This window comes from Cotesia glomerata, unplaced genomic scaffold, assembly GCF_020080835.1.
Source record: "Cotesia glomerata isolate CgM1 unplaced genomic scaffold, MPM_Cglom_v2.3 scaffold_39, whole genome shotgun sequence".
Taxonomy (NCBI): Eukaryota; Metazoa; Arthropoda; class Insecta; order Hymenoptera; family Braconidae; genus Cotesia; species Cotesia glomerata.
Window position 1 is genome coordinate 20,020 of NW_025404006.1, and position 24,853 is coordinate 44,872.

General features: G+C 33.6%; 5 protein-coding genes across 6 annotated transcripts; 2 read left to right on the plus strand and 3 right to left on the minus strand.

Moving 5' to 3' along the window:
* Positions 1-1,434: 1,434 nt before the first annotated feature.
* Positions 1,435-2,444, minus strand: LOC123274510. Its single transcript, XM_044742153.1, has 2 exons — positions 1,921-2,444; positions 1,435-1,757 (listed from the first exon to the last, which is right to left on the minus strand). The coding sequence occupies exons 1-2, from the start codon at positions 2,208-2,210 to the stop codon at positions 1,697-1,699; spliced, it is 351 nt and encodes a 116-aa protein (XP_044598088.1). The 5' UTR covers positions 2,211-2,444; the 3' UTR covers positions 1,435-1,696.
* Positions 2,445-2,598: 154 nt separating this feature from the next.
* LOC123274507 (xylulose kinase) lies at positions 2,599-8,358 on the plus strand. The gene is made up of 12 exons (XM_044742150.1): positions 2,599-2,976; positions 3,506-3,588; positions 5,080-5,233; positions 5,366-5,545; positions 5,641-5,742; positions 5,825-5,956; positions 6,061-6,214; positions 7,079-7,223; positions 7,293-7,582; positions 7,669-7,766; positions 7,838-7,978; positions 8,073-8,358. The coding sequence occupies exons 1-12, from the start codon at positions 2,926-2,928 to the stop codon at positions 8,142-8,144; spliced, it is 1,602 nt and encodes a 533-aa protein (XP_044598085.1). The 5' UTR covers positions 2,599-2,925; the 3' UTR covers positions 8,145-8,358.
* On the minus strand, positions 8,006-12,119 carry LOC123274505 (splicing factor 3A subunit 1). Its single transcript, XM_044742146.1, has 4 exons — positions 11,789-12,119; positions 11,367-11,694; positions 9,304-11,080; positions 8,006-8,462 (listed from the first exon to the last, which is right to left on the minus strand). The coding sequence occupies exons 1-4, from the start codon at positions 11,901-11,903 to the stop codon at positions 8,361-8,363; spliced, it is 2,322 nt and encodes a 773-aa protein (XP_044598081.1). The 5' UTR covers positions 11,904-12,119; the 3' UTR covers positions 8,006-8,360.
* A 289-nt stretch (positions 12,120-12,408) lies between these two features.
* On the plus strand, positions 12,409-14,374 carry LOC123274508 (protein Peter pan). The gene is made up of 5 exons (XM_044742151.1): positions 12,409-12,538; positions 12,666-13,229; positions 13,367-13,693; positions 13,792-14,140; positions 14,212-14,374. The coding sequence occupies exons 1-5, from the start codon at positions 12,521-12,523 to the stop codon at positions 14,352-14,354; spliced, it is 1,401 nt and encodes a 466-aa protein (XP_044598086.1). The 5' UTR covers positions 12,409-12,520; the 3' UTR covers positions 14,355-14,374.
* A 320-nt stretch (positions 14,375-14,694) lies between these two features.
* On the minus strand, positions 14,695-24,853 carry LOC123274501 (kinesin-related protein 4). 2 transcript variants are annotated; one of them, XM_044742140.1, is made up of 7 exons: positions 24,502-24,853; positions 23,184-24,371; positions 22,131-22,311; positions 21,809-21,938; positions 15,420-21,725; positions 15,186-15,337; positions 14,695-14,836 (listed from the first exon to the last, which is right to left on the minus strand). In XM_044742140.1, exons 1-7 carry the CDS (start codon positions 24,653-24,655, stop codon positions 14,761-14,763), a joined length of 8,187 nt encoding a protein of 2,728 aa, XP_044598075.1. In that variant the 5' UTR covers positions 24,656-24,853; the 3' UTR covers positions 14,695-14,760. The 2 variants fall into 2 exon arrangements, with proteins under 2 accessions (XP_044598075.1, XP_044598074.1); XM_044742139.1 differs by having other exon boundaries at positions 14,695-14,839.

A 24,853-nucleotide genomic window follows, 5' to 3' on the forward strand; every position in this document is an offset into this window, starting at 1 on the left:
CACTCTTATTTCCATCGTCCCCCTTTTCTTTTCAATATATCTATATCTATATTTATATATAAGGACATAGATACACACATATAGATATAGATATATTAAACCGACTCCTTTTCACGTCTCAATATATGTCGCCCTATATTTTTGTGTCGTCAGACGACATGCGACTCTGGCTCTGCCTGTGGGAGCCAGCCGGCCGGTCGGTGACGACTGATTCAAAAACACCGTGAGTAAGCGTGACTACGACTAGACAGATGAGACGACAATGAGGAGGACGAAGTAGATTGGCCAGATAGAGTAGAGAATAGAGAAATAGAGTGAGAATGGAGAGTGAAAAATGAAACGTCGTCGGGTGAATAGTTGTTGTTGTTTGCTGGTGGTATTTTGCTGGTTTGGCTTTGTATTTTCTCGTTGTTAATATAACGAGATATGCGATGTGTGCCAGTGGCTCACCCGCTACTCAACACATTACAATGTTTGCTGTGTACACATGACACGGTGGCACCCCTTTAACATCACCGGTAGCAACAGGACAACAAAGTAAATTCAACCAACGTGGGACAGCATGCATTTACCATATACCATACACACACTTTAACTTGCTTTTACTTAAATATAATATTATATCCAAAATCGAAGCTGCTAACCGGACTCTATATCCGCAGACAAAATATCCCCAATAAAATAATAATCTATTAATAAAATTAATATCCCCAATAAATATAAAATATCCTTAAGACAAAAAATCCACGGGATAAAATATCCATGGATAAAAAATCCGTGGACAAAATATTTTTAATTCAATAATAATATTTTTAATATTAACAATGTGTTAACATTGTGTGGACATGTACACAGACAAAAAAAATTAACTTGAATCAAGAGAAAAATTCTTAAACCAAGAAAATAATTTTGAAGAGTTTCATTGTCTTCAATCAAGACAAAAAGTTTTTGAATTAAGTAAAATTTACTTAAACCAAGAAAAATTTCTTCATTTAAAAATTTTTTTACTCAAATTAAGAACACACAAAAGAAATTTCTTGCGCTAAAAAAATTTTAAGGAAAACAAAAGTCATTTTGGAGCAAGAAGAAATTTTCTTGGCTTAAGAAACTTTGAGTTCATTTGAGAAATTTTCAATATTTTCTTGAGCCAAAAAAATTTACTCTCCCGTCAAGAATTTTTTTTTTAGTGAAGATAAAATTCTTCAAAATAATTTACTCGACTCAAGTAAATTATTTTTTCTGTGTACCTACAGACACATTAATGGGCTGACTTTTACTCGTGGATAAAAGACAAGTTTAAGTTAAACAGCAGTCTGTCGATGAGAACGACAACTATCACGAGGCGATCGAGACGTAGGGATTTCAGTAGGTGGGGTGGTCTCCGATGGCTGGCCCGACTGGCGACTTGGATCTCCTTGTTTATCATCCTGCTCCCCCTGCATAATGTATAATATATAAGAACGGTAGTATAACAGCGCGTCAAAACACTTGGCGTCCCATGATCATCGCCAGAATCCAGAATACTAGTAATAGTACTAGCACTGGTATCGCGAAGAAAACGCCAGGCGCCAATTTGTCCCTCTCAATTCCGTCAACCGTACATGGATATTATTTTATCTCCCTGCTTAATCGTAAGGAAGGATACCAGAGCCGTCGTCGCCATCGACTCATTGTACCCCTCGTTGTCCTTATCCTCTTAAGCCAGTAGCTGGGAATCCTGGACGCCACAGTTGTGGTGCCAGCGTTGACTAAGAAATCTGAAATGGAAAATCTACACATATAAATGTTACTGGAAGATATTTTAGGGCATGCATTGGTTATCATATCATGTAAAGTCGTATCGTAGGATATCAGGTAAAACCTTCAGCACTCTTCGAGCATTGGAAGAGCATATCAGAATCATACAGGGAAAGAACCAACTTGGGATAGGAGTCGCCTGTTCGGCGCGACGGTTTAGCTGGCGTCAAAGCAAAGTCCAATCCGCGGCGCCAGTCAGACAGCCTCGTCCGTCGGTCCTCGGTGCTCGTCCCGACGGCGTTGCGACGCCGACGGGAGTCTCGACGCCAGGAGGGTGACGCCAGCAGGACACCCCTTGTCCTTTTTTTAACCCGCACCACCTTGTCTCCGTACCACTGTTTTCTTCCGTTCGTTTTCTCATCCCCCGAGCAAGTGAACCCCGAGGGTACCACTGCTGGTGATGCGAAGATCATCCTGCCGATCTTCCCGGATTATTCTTCTTTATACAGTTAAGCGCTTGTACCAGCCTTTCTTCACCAACTGACAACTCTTCGGCTCGACTACATTTTAAACGAACCGAGCACCGTTCGTCCTCCGCGATGACTGAATTATTGCGTAACGTAACTTGCTGATAAGATAACGATGAAACATGAGCCTGAAATAGTTTTTTATTATAATTATAAAAATTATTATCATGATTATTATTAGTACAACTGTGAATTATCATTTATGATGTTATGTTGTTATTATACTTGAATTAAAATAATATTTTTCGAGCGACCTCGTAATCACTTAGTCTTCGCCGAGAACTCGTCACGTAACCAATAGCCTAGCGACAGACTGAAGCTACGTACATAAATCCATACAAACAAATAAAACATACCTATATTACATCAATACATAGATCATACATTTAAACAAATTTATCATAAGTCATAAGTGATGTCAAATGCGATGCTCTTTGATAGTGAATGGAATAAAATAGGCTGGCATTGTCGGCAGGATAGGATATAATGTAGTCGTACCATTAAATTGGACTCATAACTTTACTTGATAACTAAACATAACGGACTTTAACGAACCGCCGCGTGCTCAGCTCGTATCGGTGCCTGCTGTAGCTTTCGACTTTGACAGTCACTACGACTAGAAGTTCAGCCCGGTTCCAGACGTTCCAGTCAGCCAGAGGAAATGGGCGATTCGGGCCCAACATACCTGGGCTTGGACCTCAGCACTCAGCAGGTTTTGTTATTTATTTTACTCACCACTATCAGCTGTCCACTATTTCAATAAATACACTAAATATTAATAATACTTACTCTGTACTATCTAAACTTAGATTAGATTTTTTTTCTATCATTTTAGTCCCTCTACTCTGGTAATTTACGTTGTTGTTATTAATGCTATTGTTATTGATGTAGACTATTGGCAATTATTCTTGATTGGTCATCATGACGCATTTTTATACTTGGACACTGTCAAGCTTGCTTTTTATTAACGCGCAAGTATCTTAACATTTATTAACGATGAAAAGAGCATTACATATTGTCATTATTTTTTTCTTCTTTCATAAGTACCTTCTTGTTTACGGTTATTTTATTTTGGATAAAAAGTAACGACGCAATGGCATTGAAATAATGTTTTTTTTTATTCCTTCAACGGTTTGGTTCATAAAGCACGCACCTGTCGCGTTGTACCTGTCTGCACACGTGGCGCTAAATTTAAAAAATAAATATCGCTTAATTTTATTATTATTCTTTTCTTGTTACAGCTGAAGGCTATCGTCGTGGATGATCAGCTGAAAGTACTTGATGAAGCTTATGTTCAGTTTGACAATGATCTACCGGAGTTCAGGTAAATAAATTAATATTTATTATGTACTTCGTCATTATTTAATTAATTAATTAATGACAATGAAGTTGACAGGTTTTAAAAATTTTTTTTATAATTTTTGTATTATTTAAATTATTATGAAAAAAATTTAATAAAAAAAATTTATGATATTAAAGTTAGCAGTCACTTGACAATTTTTTATGAAAATTAATTTAGCAGATATTAAATAATTTTAGAAATTTTATAGCAAATAAATTATGGCAAAATAAAATTAGAAAAAAAAATTGACATTTAGAAATTTTTAAAAATAAAAAATGCAACTTTAAAAATAATTTTTGGAACAAATTTTTTTGATAAATAAAATTGAAAAATTGTTGAGAGACCGCTAACTTTAATTTTATCAACTTTTTATGAAAATTAAGTTAGGCGATATCTAAAAATTTTTAGAATTACAAAAAACTATAAAAAAAAAAAAATTTATTTGTAAAAAACTTGAAAAATTGTGAGTGCAATTTTTAAAAAATATTTTTCCGTTCTATTTTAATTATTTAAAAAAAAATTAAAAACGTTGGCTAGCTTTAGTATTATCATTTTTTAAATTTTATTTAGTAAATAAATTTGTTCCAAAAAATTATTTTTAAAAAATTGCATTTTTTAAAATGTCTAAATATCAATTTTTAAGATTTTTTTTGCCAAAATTTATTTGGGTTGGAGTCAACTAGTCAGACTGACAACATTCCGAATTAATAAATTACTAGAACTTAAAAAGTAAATATAAAATATAATTTTACAAATTTTAAAATTTCGAAAAATATAAACTTGGATAAAGAAAAAACCAAAGCTATATTAATAGAATCTTTTAAAATCACAAAGTCTCAATAAATTAAAAAACATAACAACGAAAATTTTTACGTAAAAATGAATAAATAGACGAACACTTATTTAGCCGAAAAATGTAAATATATAGTTATTTGGATGAGTAATTTTCGGCCGAATCATTATTCGTATGGATGAGTATTCGGATGAATATACGTCGGAACGAACTTTTTTCGAAATTAAATTAATTTTAACTCTTGAGGAATATAAGATTTATGTTTACCTATATTCGATAGCTCGGTGTTTTATAATTTTCAAAATTGTTTTTCGGCTGGTATTCTATTCAAGTTAATGTATTTTATAAACTTTGAATGTAGCGGAATTTTTAATTTTCTAGAGTTTTGATAATTCGGAATGTTGTCGATCTGACTGGTTGACCGCAACCCATTTATTTATTAAAAAAATTATTAAATATCTGATAAATTAATTTTGATAAAAAATTCTACTTGTGAAGGTTAAAAATAATTATTAGGAGAAATATTTTAAAACATTTTTTTTTTATTATAATTGATTTTTTATAAAAATTAAAAAAATTGACAGTTGTCAGCTGATTTTAGAATTATATTTTTTTATTATTCATTTTTATTGTTTTACAACTTAAGTATGACACAAATTTATGAGATTAATAATTTACAGAACATACGGAGGAGTAATAAATAAAAAAGAATCGGCAAGTGTAGCTGTAGCGCCATGTCTCATGTGGGTGAAAGCATTAGATATGCTCCTGGACAAACTCCGTGTTTGCGGTGTAGATTTCGCCAAGGTCCAAGGCATTTCCGGCTGTGCCCAGGTAAATTAACAGGAAAAAAACAAACTAGTCTACCTGAATTTTTTTCTATTCTCTTAACCTTCTCTCTTTTTGATCTTCATCTCATCTCACAAATTACGTCATCGTAAAAAGTTTTTTTACCTGTCGAAATAGCAACATGGGACGGTATACTGGAGCAAAGGGAGCCGCGAGTTGCTGAGGAATTTGAGCCCGGATAAATTTTTACATCAACAACTTTGTAATGCTTTTGCTACAAACTATTCACCGATTTGGATGGACTCAAGTACTTCTGCTGAGTGTGAAATCCTTGAACAAACCGTCGGTGGTCCACAAGTCAGTAAAAATAATTATTAAAACAATAACTTGGTGTTTTGTAAATTAATGTATGAGTTATTTTAAAGTTTTTTCTTATTCTTCTTTTTATTTAGAACTTGGCACAGATAACAGGATCGAAAGCTTACGAAAGATTCTCAGGCCCTCAAATAGCTAAAATTTGGCGAACTCGTCCAGATGCTTATGCTAATACAGAAGTATAATTAATATTATTTTTTTTTGCATGAATAAATATTTTTAAAATAAGTTATTAATATTTAACTGATTGATTTATGACAGAGAATATCATTAATAAGTAGCTTTGTGGCGAGTCTCCTCGTCGGCGACTACGCACCGATTGATTATTCCGATGGCTCCGGTATGAATCTTCTTGACATTCGTACTAAAGATTGGAATGATCAGCTCTTAGAGGTATGTATTATATATTCTTGACAAGATATAAGGAGAGATTTACATGATTTAATAAATATCTTCATGACAATGTCATTAAACTGACTATTATTGCGACGGAACAGGCTAGTGGACCAGATTTACGAGGCAAACTTGGCGAGACTGTGCCCTCGTATACGAATCTCGCTTCAATCTCAAGTTACTATGTTGAAAGGTTTGGCTTTTCCGATCAGTGTCGAGTGATTGCTTTTACTGGTGACAATCCTGCTTCTTTGATCGGTAATTAATATATTTACTAGCAACCTTGCAGTCACTATGTGACTTGTGAACAATAAATAAATAAAATTTTGCTTTATTTAATAATGACTTTTGTTAAGTTGCACTGTACTTTTTTTAACTATCGACGTTTTTAAAGATATAAGCTCATCCCGATGTTTCACTCATCAAGAGCTTTCATTTGAGTACCAACATGCATTTTGGTATATTTTTCATACATACATATTTATAATACATATAAATATATAAAATATATGAAAAATTGATGTGGGTACTCAAATGAAAGGTCTTGATGAGTGAAATATCGAGATGAGCTTATATCTTCAAAAATATCATTAGTTGACAAGGTAGCAAAGTCAGTTCTTAATTATTGAAATTTTTTAAGATATAAGCTCATTCCGATGTTACCCTCATTAAGAGCTTTCATTTGAGTACCCACATGCATTTTGATATATTTTTCATATATACATATACATATATATATATAATATATATAAATATATGAAAAATTGATGTAGGTACTCAAATGAAAGGTCTTGATGAATGTAACATCGGGATGAGCTTATATCTTTAAGAATGTTAATAGTTCACGAGATACAAGGCCATTTCTTAATTATGTATTTAGAGATAGAGCATTTTCGAATGCAGCCTAAATATTTATCATCATCAAAAATTGACTATTGGTGAGAATGATATGAAACCTGAAAAAGGCACAACTCTAGGTCAAGACCTTTTTAATGATACCAAATTTAACCATAAAAACCCATTTTATCATATAAATACACTGGCCACAAAATTTTGCTTATTCTCTTAATAATATAGATTATTTTTATAAAAAAAAATTATTTATTATTGATATATTTTTAGGAATGCGATTGGGCAAAGGTGACTTAGCCTGCAGTTTAGGTACAAGTGACACTTTATTTTTATGGCTAGATGATCCCAAAACACTGCCTGAAGGACATGTTTTGTGTAATCCTCTAGATAAAGATGCTTATATGACTATGCTATGGTAAATATTTATTTAATTTAATATAAGTATTTGAGAGTCAGAGATTAATTGATAACTTTAATTGAACAGCTTTAAAAATGGATCGTTTACACGTGAAAGAATACGAGATAGTGCAGCGGGTGGCTCGTGGCAAATATTCAACGAGCTTCTAGACAGCACACCGCGAGGTAATTTTGGAAACATCGCTCTGTACTTCGACGCTCCGGAAATAATTCCAGCGCTCGTTGGCGATCATAGGTTCAACAAAGCCGATGACAAAATATCGAGATACAGTTCCAAAGAAGTGGAAGTGAGAGCTCTTATTGAAGGGCAATTTATAGCCAAGAGAGCTTACGCTGAAGATTTTGGATTTGTTATTGGTTTGTATAAGCGACAAGACAATCAAACAAGATATTCTAAAAATATATTTCAAGAAATAATTTAAAATATGTGATCTGCACTATAGCTTCCAACAGCCGTATTATTGCTACTGGTGGTGCGTCAGCCAACAAAACTATGCTGCAGGTTCTTGCCGATGTATTTAATGCTCCAGTTTACACAACTGTATGTTAGCTATTTATTTATTATATAATAATTTGATAACTAATTTATTTTTAACTGTATTTATTATCTAGGAAGTCGCCAATTCTGCAGTACTAGGTGCAGCTTATCTAGCAAAATACGCTTTGCATAGAGATAAAAATAATTTTCAAGAAATTACTAAGTACATTCCTGAACCACAACTTTTATGCACGCCGTACAGCGACGCTGAAAGTGTAAGTTATATTAATTGATGACACTGATTATATTATCATCACTCATTTTATTTTACAAATTATAATTATTTACATGTTCATTTTTTTTTTGTAGATATATAAGCCAATGGTGGCGCGTTATCGAAGAATTGTTGCACAACTATTGAAACAAAATGCCAGTAGCTGAATTTTTTTATAGTTAGATAAAGATAATCATTTTTTTTAATATTCACGTCATTCCAAGAACAAGTAGCCTTAATATAATTTATTTTCTAATAATATTTTATAAGAGGTCCTTAATCGATAAGTAAAATTAAAAAAATCAATCTTATAACTAAAGTCACACTATAAAGATACATTATAAATTCGCTGATAAGCGAAAATAATTAAGTTAAAAATTACTTTACTTCTTTCTTCCTCCTCTCTCCTTCGGCAATAGATTGACAACGTTACCGCTGACCAGGTTGTAGTAAGCGAGTGTATTGCTGTCCTTGAAGAACATACCCTGTAAAAAAAAATAATTTATTAAAATCAATTCCTAAAAAGTTTGGAAAATTCAAAAGTGCACGCCTCATAACGCTCATTCATTTTTTAAGAAAAAAGTAAATTGTACAATTGATTAAAAAAAAAAAAAAATAAATAATAATTAAGTAATTTTTTACAGAGTATTTTTTATTTTTTGTTTTTAATATCGGCGCCCGTTCTAGTTTGATCAAATGGTGCCATAGTTTTCACGTGAGAGAAATAAGAAAAATTCGTTTGTTTTTGTACGTGTGTATCGCAATGAATTTTAATAAAAATTCAATTAAAAAAAAAAATACGTAAACTAGGCTACTGATATGAAATACGGCACCAGTTCATCGAATTCTTAAACTAATAAAAAAAACCCAGTCTTGAAATATCAATTTGTTCGGGAGTAATCGTTGATACATCCAAAATCGGGTGACATTCGAACGTCCACGTAAAACTTTTTTCGAAACTTTTTATTTTTTTAAAATAGTAACATGAAATTTTAAAAAGTAAAAGATGGTTTAATTTTAGTGATTTCTCCGTGTAATCTACTTATATTATTGTATAAGTGCAATATGGTTGTGGTAGAAGCACAGTAAAAAATTTTGCATCAAAAAACTTAGTGTTAAAAATTTTTGTGTTAAATATTTAACACTTTTTTTGTGTTGATTTAACATTTATTGTGTTAAATTAACACAAAAAAATGAAAATATTTAACATAAAAATTTTTTACTATGAGCATTTAGAGATCACAAAATTGCTTGACCTTGACGAGTCGAGTGTAAAGCACAATCTCACGCGCTTCGCGTGCAAAGAAATAAAAAATAAAAAATTACCTCAAACTGTAATTTTTGTTTGCCTGGAGGCATTCCAGTTTGTTCATGAATCCTAGCCTTAACAGTAGCAATAATTTCATTAGGCTGCAAAGTAATAGTCAAAGTTTGTCCATGGAGTTTCCACTCGGTCTTTTCGGTCATTGAAGGCACAGCGATGTTCAGTTGAACAGGTCCTTTGTTGCGTGCCAAGAATTGTTGTTCGTTGATAAGCGAGTCTTCCGTGCGAAGTTTTTTAGTCGGTGGCTCTTCTTCTAAGGGCATTTCACTCGGATGCTTCATAGTCATCGGAGCGGGCAACGGTGGCTGCATAGCCGGAGGAGCTGGCATGAATGGAGAAATAGCCGGAGTCATGAGTGGTGGAGGTCTGATTGGAGGCATCGGAGCCATCATCATCATCGGTGGTTGAGGAATCATTGGCGGCTGAGGCATAGCCATCGTCGGTGGAATAGCGATCTGTGGAGGTGGTGGCGGAGGTTGAGCTTGTACCGGCATTGGTTTGGGTACTGGTGGTTTCGGCGGAGCTTTCAGAGTAGCTTGTGGTTTAGAAGCAACTGCTGCCATATGTGTCAATTCATTTGCACGACTTACGACTGGCTTTGGTCCAATCTTTTCTTTCTCCTCGTCCGGAAGCAATCCCTTGACTTTGTGGATCTGGTGAATTTGTTCCTCAAGAGTAATATTGGCTCTTGCAGCTCGAGTAGCAGCTTCGACACTTGATGTATGACCGTCCCAAGTAACTTTATCGTCTTTCTTTTTGTCTTCTTCGCCAATTTTCTTACCAATGGCTGTCTCTTCATCTCCAACACCGAAAATATCAGTACGACGCTCAGCAAGTTGTTTCAAACTCGCTTCAATAGCAGTACCAGGTGCAAATACAGTCTCTTGAGCGACTTTATCGATGTGCTTATCACGCTGCTCAACCCAGCGTGGATCCAACAGACCAATTCTTACGTGCTCTTGGACCTTGTTAGGAGGAATACGTTCACCAGTAAGCGGAGAAATGAGATACTCTTCATTAGAAGCTGGTTTAGCTGCTTTAATACTGTGTTGTTTTGGATCGTATCCTTTTCTAACAACCACGTTGCCTGGTGTCGGTGGTAACGGAGGTGGTTGCATAGAATCTCGGTTAGCTCGAGCATCGCGTGCCTTTTGTGAATCAAGCGACAACATTTCCATAGTACTAGTCTCGTCGTCACTCGAGTCTTCTTCCATATCTTGGACTTGGTTATTGTCCTTGGCTGTTCTTTCTTTGTCCATGTCACTGCGGTTCGGCATTTCATCATCGCCGTCGCTCTCTATTTGCATTTCAACGTCTTCTCCTTCTTCAATACGTTCCTGCATCAAAACACGAGCACCGACCTCATCTGGAGTGGTTGGAGCCGGGAAATTACCAACTTCAAACTGCTGATAATCAACAGTTTCAACGACGACAAAATCGTGCCAATCAATCTGGGCGTAAGCGACTCGTTCACGCTCCATCTCTTCTTCCTCTTTACGGCGCTGGGCTTCTTGGTATTTTAACCACTCAGATCGGTACTTAACATCTTCCAATATTTTCTCCATATTATAAGACTCATCTCTCAATCGGGGTAACAAATCCTTTGGTGGAATCAACACTTTTGTATACTGTTCCAATAATTTTGTAAAGTACTGAAATAAAGAGTGTTGGGGCCGTAAAAAGTCAAATTGGAAATTACGCTGCTCGCGATTCATCAAGTTTGTTAAGAATTGACGCCCATTTCTTGCTACGAATTGAGCTGTTAACTTAACAATGTCTCTATAATAAAACAAAATAAATAAAAATAAGTAATTATCCAATCAATAAAAGATTTGTAATTTAAAAATGAAAAATTTAGATGAAACTTAATTTAGCAGATATTTTATAATTTTTAAAATAAATTATGTCAAAGAAAATGAAAAAAAAAATTGACATTTAGAAAATTAAAAAAATAAAAAATCCAATTTTTTAGAAATAATTTTTCGGAGCAAATTTATTTATTAAAAAAAATCAAAAATTGTCAAGCGACTGTTAACTTTAATGTCATAAAATGTATTAAACTTACAAGTCAAGTGCTGAAATAGACGGCGGATCAGCAATAAATTCAAACTCTGGTGGTGGATCTTTTGGTACAAATGGTTGTTCCACAGACTTGAGAATCTCTTGCTGCTTCTGGTGTGTACCGAGAGTAACACCCCTTGGAGCAGTACCACCAACAGGATCTTGGGCTTTGCCTTCTTTGAACTCCTTAACTTTGAATTGATAGTATGCATGATACGGGTCACCGAAGTTTAAAAAATTAAACTTAGCATTGCCCAATTCGTTTTGACGAATTCTGGATTCAAACTCCGGGCCGTTCCTCGCTACGAAGCTCGCAGTTTTGTCGACAATATCTAATCAGCTGTATAAGAAAAATATTGCTTACCTCTTTATTATTTAGTTATTTAAATGGATATTTTATTTTATTATAAAAACAAAAAAGGATACTTCTAACCTCCGGTGGAGGATAGATGATGCCAACAATTGGCTGTGATGACGGTGCCGAAGGTTCTTCTGTCTCTGGTGGCAGTAATTGGACCGCCACCGCGTCTTGTCCAGGCATGATTGATGATATTTTATTTATTTATTTATTTTTTTTTACAAATATATCACTGTAAAATTAATAATGAATCAGTTGAAACGACCGAAAACGTAACGAAGGTTAGAATGGAGAGAACGCCTGGAAATAATCCAAAATGATGCATTATTTTCACTACTCACACTGTAGACACTATAATTAAGTCCTAAAGTTGCATACGTATGCATAAGAAATTAATTGTAGTACTGAAGTAAGCAATAGCTGTTAATTTTCTAAATTTTTATGTCAAAAAATTACAATAAAAAAAAATACTTACTTCTAAAAATTTTAATTAATTTTTAAATGTGGAATTTTTCTATTTAATTTCTTTCAAAATAATTTAATTGATATAAAATTATAAAAAAAATTATTACTGTCAGTTAACTTCAGTGTCTTAATTAATTCGTTATTTTACTGCCAGTGGCGCCAGTCGAATAAGTACATATTTTTAGCACTAGGGAGCAGCACAGTTCTGTTTGCCGCTTGTTGAAAATTAGTCATTGTCATTTATTTATCTGTAACCGTTCACAACGTGATCCGCACGTGGATTTATATAAATAAAATTACTCTCATATTAATTTAAATAAAAAAGTACTAAGAAGATGGGTCGCCGTAAGAAGGTAAATAACTTTTAAATAATTAATTAATTAAAAAAAAAATGATCCATTGATTTTCTTTCTTACTTAGAATTATTTACTTTTTAATTTATGAATTTTTGAGGTTAATTTAAATGTTTTTTATTAACAGGGAAAATGTGTGAGAAAAAATAAACAAATGGATAGCCAAGAATCTGAAGACTTGGTTCGAGCGCCCCATTCATTTGTCATACACAGAGGAATTCCTGGTGACCATATCGTTGAGCTTACCAAGGATTTCCGTAGAGTTCTGGAGCCATTCACAGCTTCGTCGCTCAAGGAGCGCAAAAAGAATTCAATAAAGGATTTTGTGTCTGTTTCCAGCGTTCTTCATGTCAGTCATATGTGCATATTCAGCAGAACGGAGCTGGGAATGTATATGAAGCTCTGCAGAATACCTAGAGGTCCAACGTTGACGTTTAAGATAATAAACTTTACACTAGCGAGGGATGTAATTTCTGCGATGAAAAAGCAAATGGTCTTTGAAGAGGCTTTCAAAAATTTTCCTTTAGTTATTATGAATAATTTCAGTGGAGCTGCTGGTAAAGATGAAGATAACAAGGATAATGTTAAAGGCGATGATGATGAAGATGATGATGATAAAGCACATGATGCACATATTAAATTGATGGCAACTACTTTTCAAAATATGTTTCCTAGTATTAATATAACGAAAGTAAGTTCTTTTATTTATTGTAATAAATTTTGTCAGTTTTTAATTATTATTATTATTGTTTAATTATTTTTAATTCTTTTATTTACTGTAGTAAATTTTGTCAGTTTTTAATAATTAAATATTTTTAATTTTTACAGATTAATTTAAGTACAGTAAGACGTTGTGTTTGTCTTAATTACAATCCCGCAGATAAATCAATCGATTTTCGTCATTATGCTATCAAAGTTGTGCCTGTTGGTCTATCGAGAGGAGTCAAAAAATTAGTACAAGCTAAAATACCTAATTTATCGAAATGCCAAGACTATTCCGAGCTTTTATCGAAAGGTACTCTATCCGAAAGTGAAGCTGAAGATGATCCTGAAAGTCATGTAACGTTATCACAAGAATTATCATCGCGTGGTAATCACGCGAAAGGTAAAAGTGCAATTAGATTGTATGAGTTGGGACCAAGATTGACAATGCAGGTAAAATATTTATTTTATATATTAATTTTATCGACACGATATTTTAGATATTAAATATTTTATTGAGATATTTAAATAATTTTATTGTCATTTTTTAGTTAATTAAAGTTGAAGACGGCTTACTGGATGGTAAAGTAATGTTCCACGAACATATCCACAAAACAGATGAAGAGATTCAAACCATTGAAAAATTACGTGAGAAAAAGAAACGATTGAAGGAAAAACGTAAGAGAATTCAAGAAGAAAATAAACGTAAAAAAGAAGAACAAAAAGAGGAGCATAAAGAAAAATCTTTGGAAGGAATAAAGAAGAAAAAGGAAGCTGTGAAAAACGAGAGCGATATTTTGTTGCGGAAATTTGCGAAGGAGTCGTACCAAGAGACTAAACAAGAGGATGATGATGATGCGCAGTATTATCGCGATGAAGTTGGAGAGGAGCCAGATAAAGGTATGTTTATTTGTGGTAAATTAATTTACATTGTTAATTACAATATTGACTGGTTTATTTTTCTCTTTCAGATCTTTTCCAAAAAAATACTGCTGGCAAACGAAAAAGCTACACCCCGAATTACAAACCAAAAAATAAGAAAGAAAAACAAAGTAATGATGAAGCGAAATTTAAACGTAAAAAAGTTAAATTTAGTAAAGATGTAAAGAAATAAATTTTTTTGTCTTATGATAATTTACAGGCAGTTTTATTATTAATAAATCAAATTAAGGGAATTAAAAAAATAACATGAATAATTATTTTTAATTATAAAATCAAGTTTTTTTTTATTTTTTATTAAATTACTTTTTATATTAAGTAGCATTTTTATAAAAATATTAAAATAAAAAAATTGTATTAAAAAATATCTTTAATTGTTTAAGTTTCTTAATATTAATTGTAATTATTTTTCTATTGAATTAATCTTTAATTTTTTTTTATATGCACACAAATTACTTAAACTATGAATGCTTAAGATATTCAATTATAAAAATCAAAAATATATATTATATACATATAAAAACTATTTATGATTAAAAATTTTCTATATTAAATAATTTTAATGATGAATCGACAAGCATTTATTCATACCAGAATCGGTGAGGAGTTAATTGCGACGTTCCCAACACGTTGACATGAATATTTTCTTTACTTGCGCTGCTTTAAAAATAAAAATATCAAAAATAGTTATAATTTAAATTTATTAAAGTGCAAAATTCACTTAAATGCCAATCATACAAATAAAAAATAAATTAATACTACAACAAGCAATTAATAAATTAAGCAGAATTATAAAAAAATAGAAGATTTTAATAAATATACAGAATACAAAAAGTGTTTATATAATACTTGTTAATTTTCATATTAAATTCATTAGTATAAATAATTCGTCTTATTAACGAAGGAAAAAATAAATATAAATAATTTCTTGAGAATTAGTCAGTGATTTTCAGGGAATGTGTAAAGCGTCATGCATTTATAGTACATTATGTTTTTAATCTCTCACTTTTTTATTTTTGGAATTTCATCTCGGTTTTCTAATTGTTTTATGTAGTTCTTCTGTTCGTATATCTTGGCATGATTTTTTTGGAGCAATTCTTGGAGCTTTATTTTTTCACTCTGTAATTTAGCGATTGTTTTTGCTTCAAGTGAGGACTCCTGTAAAATAAAAAAAAATATAAATTAAAATAAGTATAAAAAAAAAGTATATCAAAATTTAAAATATATAAAATTAATTTACCGGAATAACTCCATATTTGACAATATTCATCCTTAATTTCTCATTTTTCTTATCAGCCACTTCAACATCAGTCTGAACTCCCAACTCACGATGATTAGATTTTAGCCTGGTACATCTTTCACATTCAGCTCTTTGTTGACTTCGTAACTTATCTCTCAGTGCATCATTCTGTTGTTTATATGCCTTAAGAATTTCAGTATACTCGTCACATTTTTTCTGGTGTGGAAAGAATCCCGCCTCAATTTGCATCTCAAGGGAAGTTATTCTTGCATTTCTCATCACTAACTGAGCGTCGAGTTCCTTAATTCGTTGAATAAGAATATCACAATTATTATTCTGATCATCCGCCAGTTCCAAGGGGCGATTCTGATTGTACAATTCGCTTCTCTTCCGCTGCCGAGAGGTATTTGCTAAAGTAGGACTCGATGTTCTTGAAATATTGCAATTACCATCACATTTGTTGTTCAACTTAGCTTTAAGATCCGCGTTTTCTTGCTTCAAACCTTCCACAGTTCTCTTAAGCATCTCCAATTCTTCTCTTTGAGGATTATTATCTTCCAGTGTATAAATTTTATCTTGCAACTCCGTATTTTCCAAATCCAACTCGTTAATTTTATTAAGCATATCATCCATTTCTTCATCCAATTCCTTATTTTTCCTCATCACTTCTTCATTTTTCTCCATCAACTCAGCCATTTTTTTCTCATACTGCAAAACAGTCGAGCGCTTTTCTTCAAGCTCCAAAGCTACAAGATTTTTTTCCATAATTAAAGCATCATACTTACTCCTTAATTCTAAAGTTTCCGAGCTATTAATTTTCGACTTATAATTACTCAGCGTAACTTGTAAAAGATTCATCTCCTGGCAAGTAAGCTCGTACTGTCCTTTCAGCTCCACAAACTCAGTCATCAATTGCGACTTACTATTTTGTAAATCCTTAATACGATTACACGCTCCTTCAAGATCATTAGACAACTTTCGATTTTCATCTTTCATAGCCTCCATTTCCCTATCAACAGTAGCTTTACTAGTACTGTTCCTAACTTTCCTGATAAGTCGTTCATTCTGCTGCTCGAGTTCTTCACACTTCTCCTTCAACTGATCCAACGCCACTTGATTAGCAGTGCACCTATTAGTGACTTCAGCCAACTGCTTGACCAACCCAGCAGCCTTAATTTGCTCAGCATCCAACTGATCCTTCAACAAAGTAACCTGTTGACTATTTTGTCCCCTCAAATTGTCAACTTCGCTCTTGTACTGCTCGAGACGTACTTGTCGCTCTGCAGCTTGCTGCTTCAGCAATTCATACTCCGGAATAATAGTCTCCAATTGAGTCTTGTACTCCGAAGATTTATCACACTTCATTTTCAGCAACTCCGTTATTTCTTCTATTTTTCTACCCTTGCTCTGATTGTCTTCTTTGATATGATCGTACAGCTCCGTCAGATTAGCGAGCTCTGTTTGAAGTCGCTGGATAGTTGAGTTGGATTTGTTCAACTCTATACTCTTCATATCAATAATATTCTTCCATTGCTGGTCATTGAGCTCCAATCCTTCCAAATTCTTAGCGAGGTCCGCATTTTGGGTTCTGCAACACTCAAGCATGATCTCAAGTTCCTTCAACCTATCATTGTACTTCTGTTCCACTTCCTTCAACTTGATTTTATGCTCAGCTTCACGACTCTCCAGGGCATCTTGAATTAACTTCTCGCGTTCTTGAGGAGAGCTACTCACACCATTTTGCGCAATTCTATCATAATCTTGCTGAAGAGTATTGAAGTCCGTCTCCATTACCGTCATCTTTTCATTCAAAAGCTGCTTTTCATGCTCACTGTCCATCAGTGAACTCTCTAACTGAGAGATCTTCTTTTGCAAAAAACTGATCTTGTTCTCATGCTTAGTCAAGTCGCTTTGCAGCCTTTCGTTATCAGCTTCCAACTCCTTGGCCCATTTACTAACGCGTTTTTCAGCGTCAATCAATTCTTTTTTCTCTTCTTCCAATTTATTCTTCTCTTGAGAGCTACGACGGTTTATCAAATGTACGATTTCTTTTTCTTTTGACAATAATGCTTCTAAAAATACCAAGAAAATATCGTTCACTGTTTTACTCTCAAGATTCGTTAATTCATTAGACGGTTTGAGAGCTGAAATTTCTTTAATCAATCTCGACCTCAAAATTTTTAATTCTTCAGCGACTTTATTGTTATTATCTCCACTGAAGCTCTCATCACAAATTTCCATTCTATTATCAGTGATATCCAAATCCCACTTTAATTTTTGCAATGTCGCCAGTTTATCAGCAAGCTCAACATTTTCTCTAGCATAGTGATCAACTTTCTCCCTCAAATCTTTAACAGAAATTTCCAACGACTCAACTTTCTGTTTGTATTCATCAATGATAGCCGTCAAAGAAACTACTTGCTCGCGTTCAGGTGGAGGCGTAGATTTAACAAGATCCAGCTCTTCCTTCAACAAGTCTTTAGAATCTTCAGATGTTCTCAACAAACCTCTCAATTTTTGCACCTCAATCTCAAAACTATTCATATCTTGTTTATATTTATCCAACTCAATCTTCAACGGAGATTTTTCCGCATCTGCAGCTTTGAGTGCTTCTACTTGAGCTTGCAAACTCAAATTTTTTCCTTCAACTTCTGCCAACAACGACCTTAATTCATTACAAGTCTCCTCATAATTTTCTTTGGCTTTTTTGAGATCAACAATTTGACTTTCCAGGTCTTTAGTAACCTCATGAAGATCTTTATTATCAATTCCAGCTTGCTCCAACTTCTGAGTCAAGCTTCTAACTTGTTCTTCGAGTTCATTGATCCGGAGTTGAGCTTCCATGGCAGATTTTTCAGTCTCAGCCAATTTTTCTTCAAGCATTTCTTTAACTGCTTTCAAAGATTCGACTTCTTTTTTCGTACTCGTCTTGGCATTTATAAATTTATTTAATTTCTTGTCAATACTGAAAATTCTCTCGTTGGCTTGTTGAAGATCGTCTTTGTAAATTTGCAATTCCTTTTCAATTTTTTCAAACTTCGCGTCGCGTTTGTTTGACCTTGGAGACACGACTCTATCAGTACCATTTCTTAGCTCGTCAGTATCACTACACTTTTCTTCATACAACGAAGATAATTTCTGATAATCTCCACGAATACTCTCCAACTCCGAGGATATTTTTTGAATTTCCTCCTCGGCGTACGAAACACTAATGTCTTCGAAGATAGTGTCGTTTACGGTAGCATTGCACACACTGGTATTGATATCAACATCCTCTTTAGCTTTGTTCGTCAATATTTCAACCACAGCCTGCTCTTTCTTGAATTTCTCTTTCAAGTCACGGGTTCGTTGGTTCATTGTTATGATCTCACGTTTCATAGTACGACGCTGTTCGTTGAGTTCCGCTAAATGAGCACAGTTTTTGCAAGAGGTCAATTTAATATTAGCTAACTTTTTATTCAAAATTTTCAATTCTTCATTTTGTTTCTCTAGATCACAAATTTTTTCAAGTAAAGTCTCGTTCTCGTCATATTGATCCAAAATATCATGAATAGACCTGTCTAACGACATACTCGGCGAAGTACTTCTTTTTTCGCTCCTAATTGGAGATATCGCTGACAAAAGTTCTTTCGTATTTTCAAAATCAGTGAGATTTAATTTTTCAGCATTTGGATTGGTTGCTAATTCGGTATACGCTTCTTTCAAAGCCGAATTTTCGTCAAACAAAGCAGCGTGCTTATTCGCTAAATCGATGTTTTCTTTCTGAAGAATTTCGTTCTTTTGAATGTAATAATTAAATTGGTCACGGTACTTGCAGTCATGGTCAAACTCCAGAGCTTTCATCTCCTGAATTTTATTCAACTCGTCTATCCTATCAGTCAGGTCATTAGTCAACTCCATATTTTCGGTTATCAACTCCTTTATTTTAGCTTCATTATTTTTCAATATTTTTTCCATAGATTTTTTATCCTTAACCATCATTTGAATTTCCGTCTCAAGATCATTTATCATCTGCTTATATTTTATTTCCATTTCACTAAGCGCGTTGTTAGATGCTTCTAATTTTGTACTTGTCTCCTCATTTTCCGTAGTGAGTGCATGAACTGTTTCCTCCAAACTCTCCATTCCTGATTTAAAGTCCATCATATCACGATTAATAGCATCAATTTCGTCAATTTTAGCTTGTAAATTATTTTTTAATTTCTCATTTTCGTCAACTAAAGTATTTTTAATTTTTAATAATTTACGAACTACATTTTCACACTCTTTGGTATTCTTTTTACTTAAATTGTTTATCAGCTCAAAGTCAGTGGTATTTAAATTACCCTGTGAGTCCTCATAGTCTGATTTACTTTGCTCAAAAGTTGTTGTATTAATAGAACTACTAAGATTTGAATAACTTTGTAAGAAATTAGAATCCGTGATATCACTCTGCATACTAGATCCATTCATACTGTCGAAATAACTACCATTGGCAAAGATACTGCTTGTTTCTACATCATCTTGCGCTGAATTCTTGTTAATTTTGACCGGAGTTTCATCTTCAAGGGGTTTTGGTTCTTTGAATGGTTTTACTGCTGAAATTTTACAAGCATTTTTGGAATCATTAAGCGTCGTTTCAAGATCAGCAGTCCAAGTTTTTTCCAAAGGACTTACTACAGATGAGTCTGGAGAATGTCTCAACACTTCATGATCTTCAGACGCATTGACAATATCAATCTTCAAAGATGAATTTATTTTATCAGCCTGTTGTTTCAAATTCTCATTTTCAACTTGTACGTCTTTGTACAAATTCTGGAGGTTCGTAATATAATCTTTAAGATTTTTAATTTCACTCTCATGGTCATGACGTTGCTTCTCCTCGAGCTCAAGTACTTTCTCATTGAGTTGTTTACGAAGATCAGTAGTTATTTTTTCCAACTCTTCATTCTGTGACGTCATGAAGGCCAACTGATTCTTCGTTTTTGTCAATTCTTGTAATTCCTGGTCCCTCTTCTTCAACAAAAGCTGCATAGCATTCCTCTCACCTTCATTGAGAGTTCTTTCACTCTGCATAGTAGACAGTTGCTCTCTAAGTTTGTCATTTGTCGCTTGAAGATCGCTAATTTTATCCGTATGAGACTCAATAGATACTTTTAACTCATTGGACTTGTCCTCTAAAAGTTTTTCCTGCTTCAAAAGCTCCTTCTTCTGGTCCTCAAGAAGCAATTCAAGCTCAGCTATCCGGTTCTTTTGTTCTTCCACTAAAGCATCCAATAAATTCGGCTCTTCATCTCCAGGCATTTCAATTGCTGACTTGAAAGAAGTATCCAGCACATTACCCAGACTCTCCTGTGAATCTTGACTAGACAACACTAATTTAAATTCTTCTTCTACTTCCTGGATCAAATCATTAGAAGTAAATACTTCTTCTTTCATAACATCTAACTTTTCAACACAAGTCTTGAGCGATAAAATCTCAGCGGCTTTTTGCTCGATGTCAGCTTGTAAATTATCGACAGATATTTTCATTTTGTCAATTTCAAGTTCATTGCTTTCAATTTGTTTCATTTTCTCAGCTAACTCAACATTTTTAACGAGTAACTCATCATACTCTGCTGCTTTGCTAGCAATCGTCTCCTCCAGCTCCGCAATACGTCTTTTAAAATCAGTCACCAATAATTCGTACTCATTGGTCGAAACTGCTTTAGTCTCAGACAACTGTGTCAGCTGAATAGACAATTCTTTTAATTGGTCTGCCAAGTGATGTTTCTCTTCAGCCGAGCGTTGCAATTGACTTTCCAATTCTGTTAATTTGGTAATAAACTCTTCATTGTTAGAAGATGTGACTGGTAAAGATTGGCTTTCAAGTTTTGCAGTTAATTCATTGACGAGTGATTGTAGGTGAACAACGTCAATTAATTTTTGTTTTTCACTGGGATCAATAAAGTCTTTCCAAGCAAGATTAAGTGAATCTTCCAATTCTTTCTCACGCTTCTTGTGCTTAGCTGTCAAAAGTTCCAGTTCATACGCATTTGAATTAGCTTCGTCTTCTAAAATTTTTATTTTTTTCAAAGCTTCATTCATTTTATTTTTGTACTCATTTTTTTCAGCTTCAACAGATGGAAAATGATCACGGAGTGCTTCTAGCGATTTTTTCTCTTCGTTAAGTTTCTCACACTCCCGTTGAACTTGACTGTGATTCTCGGCAAGAATTGCATGCTCACTCTGCAACTCTGCGTAATTTTTTCTTAAATCCATACACACTTGTTCGGAATCCTGTAGACTTTTTTTATAATACTCTAACTCGCGTTCATAATTCGCTTGCTAAAGAAAGAAAAAAAATTTTTTTTATTAACACAATGACTCATTGAATTTTAAAGGATTTTAATAATAGTAATTTTATTTACAGTCATTGCAGAAAGACCGTCCTCTTGATATAACTGTTTCTCGAGAGTAGAAAATTCACGGAGCTCAGAGTACTCTGACTTCAATACCGCCAACCGCTTACGTAGCTCAACTTTTGGCGTTGAAGGTGACCTGTAAAATAAAGAAACGAAAATTACAATTAAAAATGAAGTTAGTTAAAAATAATTAATCTTTAAAAAGCTAGTCGAGTGTAAAAAAAAATTGTGAGGCCTTATCTTATCAGCGCAGTATAAAAAAAAACAATTATATTTATCTTTTAAAAATAAGTTTATTGTTCAACAATAAATTCATGTAATATATTACCTGTTACATGGACATTTTGTTGGAGATGCTTCAGGAGTTTTATCCTCGTCCTCAGAAACTTGTTCGCGAACAGTAACTGTAGGCATTATTTCTCCATCATCGCTCACAGTTGAAAATCTATTCTTTTCATTTTGATCTTTTATAAGTTGCAGCTCAAAATCAGGGTAAATAGTGTGAAATGCTGTATGAATAAATAAATAATTAATTAAATTAAACTAGCAACCTTGTAGTCACTATGTGACTGCCGTGGCTTGTGAACTATAAATAAACAAAATTTTGCTTTATTAAATAATGACTTGTTAAATTGCACTGTACTTTCTTAAATATTGACGTTTTTAAAGATATAAGCTCATCCCGATATTACACTTATCGAGAGCTTTCATTTGAATACCCACATGTATTTTGATATATTTTTCATATATACAAATTTATAATATATACAAATATATAAAATATATGAAAAATTGATGTGGGTACTCAAATGAAAGGTCTCGATGATTGTAATGTCGAGATGAGCTTATATCTTCAAAAATATCATTAGTTAACAAGATAGCAAAGTCAACTCTTAAATATTGACATTTTTTACGATATAAGCTCACTCCGATATTACACTCATAAAGAGCTTTGATTTGAGTACTCACATGCATTTTGATATATTTTTCATATATATATATAATATATATAAATATATGAAAAATTGATGTGGGTACTCAAATGAAAGGTCTTGATGAGTGTAACACCGGGATGGGCTTATATCTTTAAAAATGTCAATAGTTTACGAGACACAGGTCATTTCTTAATTATGTATCTAGAGATAAAGCATTTTCGAATGCAGCCTAAGTACTTATCATAATAAATTGACTACTAATGAGAATGATATGAAACCATGAAAAGGCATAACTCTAAGCCAAGTCTTTTCTAACGATATCAAATTCAACCATAAAAACCCATTTTATCATATAAATATACTGGCCACAAAATTTTGCTTATTCTCTTAATAATATAGATAATTTCATACTTAAAAATAAAAATTAATCTTAATTAAATATTTACATTGGTTGTTCAAATCAATAAGATCAACATCCTGATCATTAATTCGAAGCTTCACTGGTGAAGAATTAGCAGACAATTCCGTGATAGTCGGAAGCCCAAAATCAAGGCTTTTATTCATAAAATTTTTAATTGGATTCCCTGGAGCCCAGGTTCGTCTTCGCCGCGCCTTAACTTTTTCATCTTCGCTAATTGGCTTGCTAACAATAGCTTTGCTGAGGAGCTCGATACGCTGGAGCAACATGTACTTTTCATTCTCAGCAAGCTTGGTCTGAGCTGACTCCAAAGCAGCTTCAAGCTGGGCTTGATGTTTCATCATTCGTTTCAAAAGTGCTTTCTCCGAAACAGTTTCATTAACCTGTGGCTTGTTCTTAATGCCTTTAGCCCTTACAGCAAAGTCCAGCGTACACTGTGTTTCATCAATAGCCGCTGGAGTAACAGCACAGATGATTGTTGTAAGAGCGTTTCCTCCCAACGAAGGCTGTAAAATCCTCGTCAGTTTGCTGTCCCGGTAGTTGATGAAACTGGTGCCCGGCTCGCTCAACTGTTTGATCACCAAAGCGAGCGCCGAGAGAGACAAATTGATGTGTTTGCCTTCATTGAAGCGCTCACCAGTAGCACCAGTTTGCCGAGCTCTTTCAGAACCCGCCAGATCAATCAAATTTAATTGAGCTTCCGTGGTGGCGCCGTCCGGATCATCAACTCTGCAACTCTCGATGGTAAAACGAAAAATTGTGTGACTTCTACTACTCCGTTCATTCATATTTGTCTCGCCGATTCTGCGTAACTTCTCGCCCTTCCTCATAGCGTGAAGAACACATTCGGGAGAATTTATAACTTCCTCTTTACAGTCAACATTTATTCGGCCTTGGTAGTCCTCTTTTACTTTCAAATCTTGGTTATTTTTATCCAGCAAATCATTTACTTTTTCGTTGTAAATTTCGATGTAAGAAACACGCAGCAAATATTTCCGAGTTGAATCATTAAGAATATAATTAAATATATAATTAACTGTCAGGGGTATCACACCAGGTTGTTCTTTATTTCCCATCATCGTGTAGGTTTTTCCTGACCCGGTTTGTCCGTAAGCAAATATCGTCCCATTGAATCCATTCATCGCCGCTTCGACGATTGGCTTTACCGTTTGATCAAACACATCTTGATTATTCGCTTCCGTTCCGAAAATATAATCTGGAAAAAATAAAATTAATTACCGACATTGACCTTCAAAGTAAACAAACACCATTCCGTCTTTGTCTACCGGAAAAAATTTTTAAGGTTATGCTTTTTTTTTTTTCATATAAAAATAAACAAAAATTACCGAAATGAAACCTGGCTTCAGCCCGTTTTTTGGACTCTGGATCTATCTGCTGGATACAATTATTTTCCGTGATCCAGTGTTCTGCCAGCCGATCATCTTTTTCTCGTTTGATCAATGGCCGGACTTTTATTGCTACTTTTATATTATCCGACATTTTAACCTCACTAATTATCAACTAACCACGTTAATTAATTTCCCAGTACACAAAACATATAAAATATTAAATAAATGGACACACAAAAATATAAATATGTATATTTTAATTTATTTTCAACTGACTGTGATCATGGTGTTAATTTCTTGTCTTAATGGATCAACAGCCCGCTGACAAATGACGCCGATTGTGATTTTA